This window comes from Megalops cyprinoides, chromosome 5 (assembly GCF_013368585.1).
Source record: "Megalops cyprinoides isolate fMegCyp1 chromosome 5, fMegCyp1.pri, whole genome shotgun sequence".
NCBI lineage: Eukaryota > Metazoa > Chordata > Actinopteri > Elopiformes > Megalopidae > Megalops > Megalops cyprinoides.
Genome location: NC_050587.1, coordinates 33542365 through 33557143, shown reverse-complemented (window position 1 = coordinate 33557143; position 14779 = coordinate 33542365). Strand labels below are relative to the sequence as shown.

The 14779-nt window shown below is 39.4% G+C and overlaps 1 protein-coding gene across 6 annotated transcripts in view; it reads right to left on the bottom strand.

Annotated features, from left to right (window-relative positions):
- Positions 1–1407: 1407 nt before the first annotated feature.
- The window catches only part of syk (spleen tyrosine kinase), a 39801-nt gene continuing 26429 nt past the window's right edge, over positions 1408–14779 (bottom strand). For 3 of the 6 annotated variants that reach the window (XM_036528722.1, XM_036528723.1, XM_036528725.1), the window contains 12 exons: positions 14088–14226; positions 13320–13398; positions 11738–11772; positions 10534–10545; positions 9104–9172; positions 7461–7542; positions 6626–6785; positions 5208–5417; positions 3895–4084; positions 3186–3326; positions 2873–2985; positions 1731–1803 (listed from right to left, as the gene is read on the bottom strand). In XM_036528722.1, coding sequence (XP_036384615.1) covers positions 1731–1803; positions 2873–2985; positions 3186–3326; positions 3895–4084; positions 5208–5417; positions 6626–6785; positions 7461–7542; positions 9104–9172; positions 10534–10545; positions 11738–11772; positions 13320–13398; positions 14088–14226 — 1303 coding nt within the window. Of the gene's footprint in view, positions 1804–2872; positions 2986–3185; positions 3327–3894; positions 4085–5207; positions 5418–6625; positions 6786–7460; positions 7543–9103; positions 9173–10533; positions 10546–11737; positions 11773–13319; positions 13399–14087; positions 14227–14779 lie in introns of all 6 variants that reach the window. The other 3 variants (XM_036528724.1, XM_036528726.1, XM_036528727.1) reach the window with 3 other exon arrangements.

Sequence of the window (14779 nt, the reverse complement as noted above, 5' to 3'; positions counted from 1 at the left end):
ACACTGTTATTTCAAGGTTATTAATTTTGCTACCCAAAATAGGATTCTTTCTCCCCGTCTGTTTTGTCAGTGATTTTTCCCACTTCCTTTCAACCTTTCCCCAATGAAAAATACAATGAAATCGAACACATTAAAACATTGGTTTGAAATAATTTATTATTATGGTAAGCACACGTTGTAATTGCGCAATACTTAAACACACATCCCACTGGTGTAACATTGGTGTAAAGGACACATAATCATATATCCATTTTTTCTTCTTTTGATCTGAGTATAATTAGCACAGGACATGCAAAAATACAGGCTCTACAAACAGTAAGCACTTTTGAGTTGAACAGACGAATCCTTTCACAAGACTACAGGGACATAGAGTCTGCACACCCTCTCTCATCATTCTGTGACAGATTGATTGTCATTGATGTGACATTTTGACTTATATACATGTGGCATAGCTTTACTCATAGATTTCCCAGAGTTTATCTTATTTGCATTTTGCAAGAGTTCAGGGATTTCCTTTTTCAGTATGTTTCCATCTAACCTCACTGTTTTTTTTTTTTTCACTGGTTCATTTCTTATTACCTCTGGAAATAGTCACTGTAAAGTGCTCTGACAGTCTGATTGCAAAGAACACTATATCAGATAAAAGTTGATTGATGGAAAAAATTGTAAAGAGACCTGTCGGCATTATAATATTGTTAAAAGAAGTCCACAATAATTTCAACTCTTAGACTCTTAGGCCCTGAGGTATCAAAGTGATGATGATGTCACAGTTGACATGGAGACCAATCCTTGGGCTCAGGAGAACACAGCTCTCTTGTATTGAACACAGTAAGCAAATTATTTATAATGTTTTATTTTTTTTATTATTCTGAGAAACACTTGCTCCAGGATATTAAACCAATTCATTTTTTTGATGCTGAAAGACCTGTTAACATTTTACATCACCAATAGTCAGAACTGTTATATTTTAAAAAGTAGACAGATTTTTTTTGGCATTATTAAAGATAATGTAGAATTCCTACTTATTTGTTGGCTCTGGAAAAAGCTACATTGTTTGACCCTAGTATAAATGAGTGACCAATCATATCAATGTGATGGCATACTTAGATTCTTCACAATAACTTGTCTTTGCATCATATTTTTGCAATTACTCTTTATACACAATGTTAAGATAAAGAATGTGAATAAAACAAGTTTTTTTTCTCTTAAAATTGTCAAAAGAAGCAAGCAGAAGCATATTAGAAAACAGAATTTCAATCCAACCAAATAGTGCAAAATTTCTTGAATTTTTAAATTCAATTTAAAAACTAGCACAAAAGAAAAAAGTAAATTCATATTTCAAAACTTTAAAACCAGAATAACTGATGCTCAAAAATAAATGTCCATTCAGAAACATGTCAGCTCATGGTTATCTATCAATGCATTGGTTTTATTGTGCAACTGTGGATGTGTTCAGTATTTTACAATGTTATACTGTTAAATGTTTGTATCAGATCATCCAGTTCAATTAACATATTTTGATATTCACTTCATAAGTGTAGACCTACAAAACATTCTTAATTGTTCTACAGTCTTAAAATCTTTCTTTCCGGAAGAAATTCAGGTAATGTGTCTGTCTCAGAGGAACAGCATAAGAGCTCCACACTGGGTTTGTACCTGTAATTTTTAGATCCTTTGCATAACAGTCCTAACCCGTACTCCACACTGCCACCTGGTGGCACAAAAGATAATTACTGTGAAATGTCATAGTAGTAGTCTCTGAGCCTTGGTTCAACAACCGCGAATGCAGGTCTCTCATCCGGTCTGAAAAAGAGAAAGACAATACATATATCACATGGTCTGCACAGGGAACAAAGATTTATTATAAATATGGAAATCAAACTTTGTTCTCTTAGGAATTTGTGTCAAATATACATATACAAACAAAAGGAAGTGGTAGGAGAAAGGATGCTCAGACAGTTGAATATACACCTAAAAAAGGATGTTAATTAGCTTTTGTATTTCAAGATTTGAAGGAACAATTTCTTTATAAACTGTAGAAATGTCCAATGAACTCGATGACATTACATTATTGGCATCAACTTCACAGATGCGCTTATGTAGTGCGACTTACACAGGTTACAGATTTACATGTTATCTATTTATACGGCTGGATATTTGGGCAATTTGGGTTAAGTACCTGGCCCAAGCAGCAGTGCCACAGCAGGAAACTGAACCAGCAACCTCTCTCCACTCCTTACCACTACTCTACTCTGCCACCCTACTACAAACTATAGACTACAAACTATTTACAGTACCAGTCAAAAGTTTGGACACACCTTATTAAGATAATGGGGAAACATGCATTCAAAGACATTTTAGTCTAAAAAGTTATGCTTAAATGTCTCTTAGACAAATATAAATAGTGAAGTTGATGCCTATATGCATGAATTTCTTCCCAAAAATATTTTTTGGCTATTTATAGTCTTTACTATTATTCTAAAAAGTAGAAAATGGTAAAAATAAAGAAAGAAAAGTGTGTCCAAAGTTTTGACTGATACTGTACATCTAATGTCACAGAACAGGTAGATACTGTGATTAAAGCTTGTTAATTACTTTATTCAGCACTTATGAAGGTATTAAAAATAATAAAATAAAACTGTAACCTGCATGCATGTAAGTTCCTCTGCATGAAAGCATCTTCTAAATGACAATAATGTAATATTGTTCCGTACAAACTGTTTTATTCATTTTCAAGAATCATTGAAATCAATGAAAAAAGTGTGTTTATACTGAAACAGTAACACCTGCATTCAAAGTTAATGACAGCTGTTGATTGAATGCAGGGGTCAGTGTGTGTGTGTGAATCAGAGGGGCAAAGCAATGGACTCACTTGTAAGTCCAACATGTCTTCATGAGCTCATACATCTCCGGGGGGCAGTTGGGTGGGGCCGACATCCTCTCTCCATTCTCGATCATCTGAATGACCTCATTTCCTTTCATTCCCTGGTGATGATGAAAGCGAGATGTTCACACCTTTATGACTGTCCTGAAAACTGCATGCGACCCTACCATTCATAGCAAAAGATCTCCATATATATTCTGCTCAATTCAGAAAGCCCTACAAGGTGTTTGACAAAGAAAAAGGGAGGTTCTGTGACCTCATGGCACCCCCTGCTGGGGGCTTTGTGAAGTGTGCACTGTACCTTGTATGGTTTCTGTCCTAAGGAATAGGCCTCCCACATCAGGACACCAAAGCTCCACACGTCGCTCTTGCAGGAGAATTTGAAGAAGTTCATACACTCTGGGGCGTACCATTTTACTGGCCACTTGCCATGACCTTTTGCCTGGGAGAAACCATTGAAAAAGCAAATAACATCAATGAGTGAAACTACACTGACATCCCGCCACACTGGAAGAGAAGATTTTAAGTGTCTTACAAAAGAGAGAGAGAGAAAAATGCAGCGGTTTACACAGAATTATTCATTTTAAGCAGATCAATTTAAAACTTTCTTATACCTCAGACCCTGACGAGACCATAACAGGTACAAGTATTAGTATGCAAGGTTCAACCACAGTGAACTATGTCCTGAACTGTTAACCATGAAATTAAGCCAATAACACTTTTTCATTACTTCCAAATGCGAGATGCGCTTCATATTGTTATGAATTGGAGGCGACGCACATTGTGACATCACATCCCGAATGTAGGCCATTGGATAAAACACCATGACGCGGCAGGCAAAGCTACTGCAGGGGGACATATGGTCACCTTTTATGCCCCTCCTAGAGCCCTATGATGTTCTATGATCAGTGGCAGGGTCTAACAGAGACCTCATGACAGAGCACAGATGTCCCACAAACCCAGAGTGTTGCCTTTGGCCACATCTGTCCGCTGTACAGAGCATACTGTACCTTATAGTAGTTTTCTTCCTCAGTTAGGGCTTTGGAGAGCCCGAAGTCGCTGATTTTGGCATAGTGCTGGGTGACCAGCAGCACGTTCCTGGCCGCCAGGTCTCTGTGGACGAAGTTATGCTCCTCCAGATACTTCATGCCCATGGACACCTGGTGGACCAGCTCTGTGACGTTCTTCATGGATATCTGTCTGTGGGAGCAATGGCAGAGGATTAACGCACATATTTTACCCAGACAGTCAAGCCTGGTGTGTTTCACACTGAACTATCTGACTCTGTCTTTGAGGAAGTTGAAAGTGATTCTGATTTGCTGGCTCGTTATGAATGTTTTTGAGAGGTTGTGGTCTAAAACAGAACACTTTTTGCAAGCATAGCAATGCAGACAGCACCGGAATCTCCTGTTTCCAGCCACAACCTCCCAGACTGAGAACGGAAAGAACACAAGAGCTGAATATACAGCCAGAATATAGCCTATCAGTTGGATTACTGTTCAGGGTGTGTTCTGAGGTCCATCACCCCCCATGGTGGAGTTATTTGTGGCTCAAATGAATTTAAATGCAAATTACAGTATTTTCTTGAAAGTCCAAATGCAAATGCCCTTCCCATTCATCCTTTCATTGCATAAAATACAAATACCACAAATACATTTCATATGCTTTTCTATGGACATAGAGGTATTTACACTCTGTAAGTCTGACATGGGGCCAAATAAACCTTTATCCAAATGCAGATTTCATTTTCAGTACCATCCATTTAGATTTAGACTTATTGATTATGATTCTGTAGTTAATTTGGCCCTCTGCCTGCCCAACAGCCAACAGTACAACCTAAATGCAAAAACAAAAAGAAGAAAGCAAATGATTGTGGAGGTTTGTGTTAGCAAATACACACAACTCTAGACTGGAAGGAGGAAGCACCCTAATTCAGTAAGGTAAGCTTAATAATGCACAGCAGTATTGTGTAGTGGTAAGAAGCAGGGCTCGTAACCAAAAGGTTGCTGGTTCGATTCCCTGGTAGGGTACTGCCCTTGGGCAAGGTACTTAACCTGCAGTTGCCTCAGTAAATACCCAGCTGTATAAATGGATAACATTATAACCTGCTGTATATATGTAAGTCACTCTGGATAAGAGCATCTGCTAAATGACAATAATGTAACGTAATGAATGGATCAAATAAAAGCAGTGATGATTTGATTCCTTCTACACATAATAGAGCTAAAAAAAATAAAAAAATAATTCCAAAGGACATTGGGTACATTACGCGCTGAAGAGATCAAGTCAGCGCCGCCTTGGCGTGAGCGTCTGGCAGACGTACTTGTTTTTCTGCAGGAACTTGTTGAGCGGGCCTAGGTCGGCCAGCTCCATGACCAGCATGAGGTTCTCGGCCTCGCAGATGCCGATCATGCGCACGATGTAGGGGTTGTCCAGCTGCTGCATGACGTTGGCCTCGCGCAGCATCTCCTCCCGCACCGCCGCGTTGTTGTCGTCGTTCTTCAGGATCTTCACCGCCACCTGCTTCTCCGTCCTAGCAAGGGCAGAACATTTGGGTTACTCTCTCAGAACATCCTCACACCCAGTGGCATTGTTACGTCCAATCATTCGCAGCTATAGCCCCGAATATTTTAAGCCTAGCCCCGAATATTTTCACCCCGGAAAGGAGGTGTTTATAGCAAAACAGCAGACAGACTGTGTAACAGAGCGGAATTTGACTTGCAGCGTCCGAAGGTGTGATAATATTTATTTATTATAGAGGTAGATCTAACCTCCCCAACCTACTGATGCCAAACTCCCTTCAAAAAAAAAAAAAAGACAAGCCCCAGACAAACTTGAATTAGCCCCTGATCTTTTAAATAGCCAGAAATGCCCCTGCTTATACCTCACCCTTATGGACAGCAACAGATTGGAAAATGCCCAGAAGTTTTGTTTCACTGGTATCAAAATCCATTTATATATTATTATATATATTTCAGTAAAGATGACAATTATTGCTCCTTCCATGTTCATAACTTGTTGTATATTGTAGTGTATATGGAAATGGAAAAGGTGTACGTATTGTAAAAGGAGCATGGTAAAATCCGATAAGCATTTCCAACATTTATGTTCAACTCTTTAACATTTATATATTTTAACCATTTATGCACTCCATGTTTGTAAATATAATCATCATTGCTTCTCTGTGTAATATTATGCATGGTGTGTATTGCCATGTATATTCATACAGATAAGTATATATGGTATATTATATACATATATGAATGGCAATAGTTCCAAATAGTTGATATACAATGTATACTGTAATGTACTCTCTATATTTTGACCAAGGGCATGTCTAGCTAATCTGCTGTAAGGGAGATGTCTGGATTGCCAGATTGAGGTAGTCAGGTGGCAAATGTTTTCTTAGTCCCATGGCCACTTTAATGACTGTAGCTTGGTTTAATGAAACAGCTGGCTCCTTTTTCCCCTTTCACTAGTAGTGGTTTCCTAGTTGGCTTATTTCAAGAGCTGCAGAGCTTGACTTCGTTAACATACGGTTTAACGTGACACATTGTGAACATGCTAGTGATGGGCAATAGTGAGCCTTCATGCAGCTATCAGGAATTACCAGTTAATCACAGATTTGAACCAATCATAATTTTTGCTATGGGGAAAGCTGTTGCTAAGGGATTGGCACACATTAAAGACTGACAGCATAGGGGTCTGGGGTGGGGGGTGGGGTGGCAGTACAATACGCACTTCCTCATCTTGTAGATGCCTTTGAGGACCGTGCCGAAGTTTCCTGACCCCAGCTCTCCGTCCTCCAGGAAGAGCTGGTTCCGATCGACAGTGGAAGTCCTCAGCTCATCCGGATCGGCGTATGGGCTCTCGTACACCTCTGTGTCCATGGGCATGGCCTCTGCACGACAGAAATCACACACATTTACACTTTAATTCATTGATCCAGTGACTGATGTACAGTAGTATATGTGTCTGGGGGTGCTGTTAGCCTGGTCTGACACTGTTGCTCATTCAACTTGAATGGATACACTTCTGTTCTTTTGTGCTGGAATTCGCTCTGGATAAGAGTGTCTGCTAAATAAATGTCATGTAATGTAATGTATTAAAATGTATATTATATTATGCCACATGAATAACAGCCCACATCTGAGCGTATCAGTGAGTCACTCAGTAATCAAACTATTCAACAACTAGTGTTAAAGTGCAATAATAGTAATATCCTACAGGAAAAGGCAAGACTTTCCCATTATGTTACAAGATGTAGTGTTCCACCCAGACTAAAGCAGACTGCATTTAATTTCAAGGGAGACATTTCAGGATTTTTCATAGGATGTTATAATTGAAATGTCATTTTGGAGTTAAATGACTTCCTGTACCACAAGAGCTTTGAATTATTGACCCCACTGACTAATGTAAGAAATATACACTCACTAAATTTGAGGTAAGTGCCTTGAATGACTTGTTTTGGGCTCCTTAAAATGAATAGCCTTTTAGGTGAAATTAATTAATTAATTATAAAAAAAAAAGTTTACATCTGGACATGAGGACATAAAACTGTTATGTTTGTACTTACCTTTGTTAACAGTATTTCCCACTCTGGACTCATAGGGATTGAGGTTATCAGTGGTTTTGTGGCGCGAACTGAAAAAGGGAAGCTTCAAAAAAAAAAATAAATAAATAAAAAATTAAGAGACAGTTTCAGGTGACCAATGTCCCCTAACAGGTGGCTGTCATTTCAGACTGAGCGTAGAAGGAGCACTACTTCACCCACAAGGTCTTCGTTGGGAGAATGCAACAGGAAAGCACACACACACAAACATGCCACACTCTGCAAGACCCAAGGCTGGGTCTCTCAAAACAGGATGCCAAGAGGACAGTAGTCACCACCTTTCATGGTACCCTCTTCCGAATGCCTTCAAAAAGTCAGCCGTGAACTGTTCTTGGGAGAGTTGAACTTTTTGGTCTGTTGGTCTGAGTTTTCCTGGATATACTTACTGAATAAACACTAATCTGTGCTCTGTTGCGTAAGAGAACGGTAACCATGAGGGGGGCGAGATCCTGTCTCAACAAGAACAAATGTAGATTTTCCCCAAAGATTGATAGAATGAATGAATCACACAGAAAATAAAAGAACAAGTTGAGGTGAAAGACAGGGGCTCTTCTTATACGGCATGGCTCCAATATCGACACTGTGCTTGGGGGGGGGATCAGTTTTTCTCATTTTAGATTGAGATTTTCATTACATATTGCATACAGCCAGAGAGGCCTCTGACATACATGGACATAATACAAATACAGCGAAACTGATGTCAAGACAAAGGGCCTTAGGACCAGAATGTTGTATCCGTTGTTAGAAAATTACACAGCAACAGAAAACATTTAATTGGTTACTCTATTGCTGTCGTATTTGCAATCACAGTGGGCTGAATTTCAGTAGCAAATTGATGATTCCCATGAATTTGATATGTGATTCCATTTCTGTCCTAATGAGTAATTATTACATTGTGATAAACTGAAATAATCTAACATCAGTCCATTATTGAAGAATAAACATGAAAGGGTTTCTCTTTTAATTCAGAAAAACCGTTTTATGAATATCTGCCCAACAATTTCCTGGATTACTTTTTAAAGACCAAAAACAAAACCGACGAGCGAATATTGTACAGGATCGTATCATTGAATTCTCCTTAAAAAAATCATTTCAGCTGAAAAAGATGACTATGGATGTACAGCAGATTTGAAAAAGTGTACACCCTTTTTGATTTGTAGCAGCGATATTGAAAATATAAACACAGATTTTCTATATATTGACCAGCTTAGTGTGTTTCACATTAGAGGTCCTGTCTCTGCCATTGTCTGTAAGTGTTCTGATTTGCCGGCACATTGTGAACATTCCTGAAGGGGTGTGGCATAAAACAGAACATCCACGGATGGAAAAAGACAGCAGACAGCACCAGATCCTCCAGTTGCCACCCCAGCATGTCCTAGCTGGAGAATGGAACGAATGCAAGAGCCGAATATCTGGTCATATTATAGAATATCTGTGGTATAAATGTGAGTGCAGATCATAGAGTGTAGGAAGAACCCCAGCTGTTCTGAGGGGGCGTGTTAGTAGCAAACCACACGTGAGTTAGCCGGTCACAGAGGGTTAGTGATGCACGCATCCTACCACTTTTGCAGTGGGGCAAACGGGAGTGAGGTGGGGTGTTAGTGCACCTTTTTGCTGCCAGGTTTGGGGAAGGAGTTGGATGTGAGTCTGGAGAGAATTCCACCTGTCACACCTCGCTAGAAACCACAATTTTGAAAAGAAAAATGTTATTTTCTAGACTGATCAGAGCTCTTTGCATATACAGTAGATCTCAGCTGGGAAAGCGCTTCTTCTTCCTGTGAGGCTGGGGACGGCTGTCATTTGTGGATTCCCCTGTGTGAGCATTGTAAACACACGTGTCCATGTGTGTTTCCACTATTTTTCCTCATTCATTGCTATAGGTAGCATCTTCACAAATCAAGAAGTACAGTACAGACTTTAGTAGGCAACAGTGTATGATTCACATTTACTTGGAAAACGTGTAAACATTTACCAGGGATTAACGGTGTCATTGTGAACCCGGTAAAATAAATGATACCTGATTGTAGAAAAAAAAAAACATGACACGACAACCAAATCAGTTGAAATATAATTTTAAAAAGTGAAAGTGAAGCAGGCAAATTGAAAAGACTACTGAGGGCACGGGTGCTCCACTTACTAAACAAGGGTAAACCACAGTGTGTAAACCTGTGTAGCTGTAGCTACACACACTGCATGTTGGCAACAAGGCAGAAACTGCATGCGCTTCATTCGTTTCATGTCTCTACAAAAATAACCATCGGAGTCATGGTTTAGGTGTCAAACTGAAGTAATCTGAGATTAATGAGCCGATTTCTGGATTTCTGAACGTCTTAACTCAGAGCACTTTGCCACATCAATCAGCATATGTAAGAAATTAATTGTAACTGTAAAAGTGTAAAAGTGTAACTTTTTCAGTATTACACAGCATTTATTGTTTTTTTTTTAGAACAATGTAAAATATAAATGTTATGTAAATGGAAAAAAACAACGTTATCTTTTATTAATTACCAACTTTTTAAATGTATTGCTTTTGTGTGACTAAACAATTTGCGCAAGCTGGAAGTGGACCTTTATAGAGTCAAGTTACATCAAAGCTTTAATGCACTACCAAATCACAACGCAGCAAAACCTGTGGCACCAGTACTCCCCTTTTGGACACAGGCAAACTGTAGATCTGTCCTAAGTGTCAAACAGCTAAGGTTCGTGGCATCAAACAGTGCCAGTTTATGATTTAGTTCTTATTTGACCGCTCATGCTTATGTAGACGCTGATGCAAATCATCGTTGTTTGCCTGACGCCTTTCCCGTAGATTGGAAAGGGACTTCCCCTACCCAGCATGCACTTCTTTTATTATTTCAGTCATCAGACAGCATTGGTCATACAAAAGAGGTTTGCCCGTTATTGCGTCCACATTGGTTGAGCTGGATCTGTTCCTGTGCACTACATGCTTGTGTAGTAGGGGGGGGATGCCCTCAACATTTACAGGACGATGACATAATGCCGTGATTACAAAGGAAATCATGCAAGTTCTATATACCTTGCAAACAGGCTTGGTGGGATTGAGTCAGGAAGGCACAAAGGGGAAAAAACACAACTGCAGCGTGATTCATAACAGTAATGACAGACTTCAATTGTGGAGTGCCTCTCATGCATCACTGCACAAGACACCTTTGTAAAGGAAATTAAATTATATATAAATTACGTCATTGTGTCAATGCGAACAGCCAAACATTTTGACGGTAAGCTGTAGTGTATGTTTAATCATGCACTACACAACACAGATAAACATACGGCAGGGTTTTCAGGCCGATGTTAGATAATACAGTATGTTTGACACTTTCTCTACATTGATGTTGAGATAACTGAGCACTTAGCTCATCATTCTGAGATTGCCGAATGAATTGCCTTACTGTAACAGGTTACGTACACCTGATCATTTTGATCCAACCAGATAACATTTGGTGTCAAGATCAAAAGGAATCCATATCACAACTCCAACACTACAAATCCAGAGATCACAAAATACACTACAGGATCTCACGGGTTCATATATGTGAAATCTCATTTATTTCATGTTGCCTTGTATCAGTAATTATTTTCTGATCATTATGAGCAGGTGCATAGCACTGGACTCAGTTGCTCTTGATGAAGCCATTTGCTTGCATGGTGTAATTCCCTATGTGGTTTCTTCACTTTTATATGGTAATGTTGGAAGATGCTTAAAGTATAATGGCTGATTTTCTTGATGCATGGTGATATTTATATAAAGCATCGATAGCTCCATTCAGTGAGTGAGGTGTCACACTGAAACACTTATTTATATACACCAAGTAATTTCCCTGCATACTTGATCAGGGGGAGAGGTTAGTGGAGAGTGAGTAAACCAGATAATTTGGAGTTATGGCTTCATGCAATTACAGAATACAGAATTATTGAGATCTGAAAAAAAAAACAATGTAGGCAGTTGTCTAAGTAACAATAGTAACATTGTGAGCCATTTGTTAAAGGATTGTCTAAATATGTGATATTGGCAAGTCCAATGAATAAAAAATGTATAAATGCAAATGTTACTTTCTTCAGCACAAACACAATTTATTTACAGTAACACTGGGGATCGCTGAACTTGCTAAACTGTGTTTGGGGCAGAAGGAAACACTTGCATTTAACTGTGAGCTAAAGACCAGAGGACAGTGTCTCTTTGCATAAGCACGAAAAACTGCGAGAGAGAGAGGACAACTTACCCGAGGAAGAGGGGGCCGAGCAAAGCTCACGGCATCTGTACAACAAGACAAGTTACTTCTTAAAGGGGAAAACAACACATGCATAAACATACACTCTTTCTTAGTCATAGAACTAAGGAGGAAACTAGCATCAGGTCATAGCACACATGTGCAAGCTAATAAGTCTTGTCAATCAATTTTTCTGCAGTAACTATCGTAAAAGGTCATTACCCCAGCAATGGTTACCAATACCTTAATCGGAAAGAAACATAGTTAATCTGAGAGGTATGTATAAAATTGTATTATACTGCAAATATGACAAAATATGAATTATCGTCTGTATGGTATGGCATTTTGCTGTTTTTCCACATATACTGTAAAAAATCTACAATGTGTACAATATATAAATATAAATGATTCTTCACTTCATTTTTATGGATTTTTTTTTTATTTCCCATATATGGGGATGCATGAATTTTACAGGGATGCCAACCCCATCTTCTAAAACCCTTCTCTTACATTACATTACATTATTGTCATTTTTCTTATGCTCTCATCCAGAGTAAATTACATATAGTAGGTTCCAATTTTATACATTTATACAGTTGAATATTTACTGAGGCAATTGTGGGTTAAGTACCTTGCCAAGGGTACGACAGCAGTTCCCTAGCAGGAAATAGAACCAGCAACCTTTTTGGTTGGGAGCCCTGCTCCTTACCGCTCTCACCTTCCCTAAGACTTATAGCCTGCCTGGTCTAAGGAGGGCCATGTCTTTAATCATCATGACAGGTAACAGTAGTTTTGACCCAACAACTTAACAGTAAGCAAGCCTCTAGACTGGTATAAGGTGAATGGCACAGGAGAGATGTGAGCATATCTGAATTGAACCCCATGAAAGGGCCAAAGGCGCACTCTCACTTTGGGTGGCGGGGGGGGTGGGGGGGTTGGTGGGTGTAACATGACACATCCCGTATGGCGTGTGTAAAAAGTCACAGCAACAACAGCTCTGTTTTAGCTCTAATTAGCCACTCTGGGAGTCAGAGACGGGGAGCAACCGGCCGAAGCCAGCCATCTCGCCCCCTCGGGATGGCGGCCGGAGTGTCATGGCGACAGAGGTGGCGGCGAGCTCGGCCCGCTTGACACAGGTGGTCAAAATGCAGCAGAGGGCAGCAGCGCCATGTGCATGAGGAAAACCAAAATCTACGCAGTACAGTCTATGTGCAACACTTTGGCCATCACGTACGAAACACCATACGTTTAAAACACTCCCAGAGAGAGTTCTTTGATCAAATCTGCTTTGTTAATGCTTGGCACATACAGCTATATACTTTGCCACAATTGCAAAATGATCAAATAACACCCAGGGAAAGTGTATACATGGTGCCTAGCATTTCAAAGAGGACGAGGATTAAATACAGTATTATTGACACTCCTTTCCCTGGAGTTCATTTTCAAAATCGCCACTGACTGTTAAAAAGAAAAATACACATTTTCTACCATGATCCAGAGAACTCTTTTGTCAGTCAGTCAGAGATTGCCTGCCAAAGGAATATATGTAAATGCATATGTAACTCCCCCTGGATGAAAAGGAAGAGTGACGTACCAGCACCATTGGGACGTGGACACGGCTCGGTCAAGACTCGGAGGAGCCCGTCTGGTTTGTAGGAGTAGTGCTCCACCAGCTGCGGGGGTGGGGTGGTGGTGGTGGTGGGGGGGGGGGGGTGCAGATTTGAGAAACAGGTTAAACCATTAGTTTAGGTCAGCCTTGTGGTGCCTGTGTTGCTATTTTCTTCAACTGTGACATAGAGTCTCCTCTCATTGGGTGTGATCCTCTCATGGGTGTGAGAAGTTCGTGAAGATGAAAACATCATGCCATTTTCAGACTGATAACAGCATAAAACTTTCATTTTGTGTGTGTTTAAAGTTCACTCTATTTTCTAGCAACTCTGTGTCTTTAAGTAACAGATGGGTTAAGATAAGAACATGCAGACATCCAAGCAAGAAATCACCATTAAACATAACAGTTTGTAAACAGTGCTATCAGAAAGTTTGCCTAACACAGCTTAGTGATAAAGTTACTGCTGCATGTGCAGAAAGCCAAAACATACCCACAGTGCAATATCTACTATATAATCATGTTACAAAATCCTCAGGTATATTTATTTTATTTACTTACACATATAAGTTAATGTTTTAAGTATATCCAGGCTTTGGGACATTAATTAGACACAAAGTTCACAATTAGTTGTCCCATTTTTGGATTAAATTTAAGACCTATTTCAAAAAAAAAAAATGCACACACACACACACACACACATACGATTCAAGCTTGTAACTGCTTCGGTGAATTATGAAACAAGCACTGCTTTACCTGCCAGAGTGTGTCGAACTTTTTGCCATCAGGGATGGAGAGCTTTCCCGCCTTGTCCTTGTCGATGCGATAGTGCATAACATGGCCGCCGTGGAGCAGGCAGAGCGCATAGGAGCCCTTTTCGTCCCTCTCTCTTATTCTGTCCGTGATGGAGGACAAAGTATGGTCAGGGTGAGGAGGGGACTATGACTTAGACACAATGTCAAAATTGTGGCATAATCACAGTTACTGGGAAGCTAAGGAGCAGTTTACAAAGTTATGTGACGCAGGTAACCATGCACGTACATTCGAAGAAACCCCCTGTCAGTTCACAAAAGGCAACCTCAAGTTTAGTATACTTACTGTACATAACCAGAGACAGAGCAGATACATGGCAATAACTTTTGAAACTTTAGATCTACTTAGAAATCTAGTTATACAGTACCAGTCAAAGATTTGGACTCATTTTTAGTTCTTTATTTTTACCATTTTCCACATTTTAGAATAATAGTTAAGACCTCAAAACTATGAAATAACACAATGTGTTACCAAAAAAGTGTAACACAGTGACCAAAAAAGTGGTAAACAAATCAAAACTTATATTTTAGATTCTTCAAAGTAGTGAAACAATATTTTTTGAAAAAAATTTTTTTTTTTGGAAAGAAATTCATACACAGGCTTCAACTTCACTATTTACATTTGTCTAAGAAAAA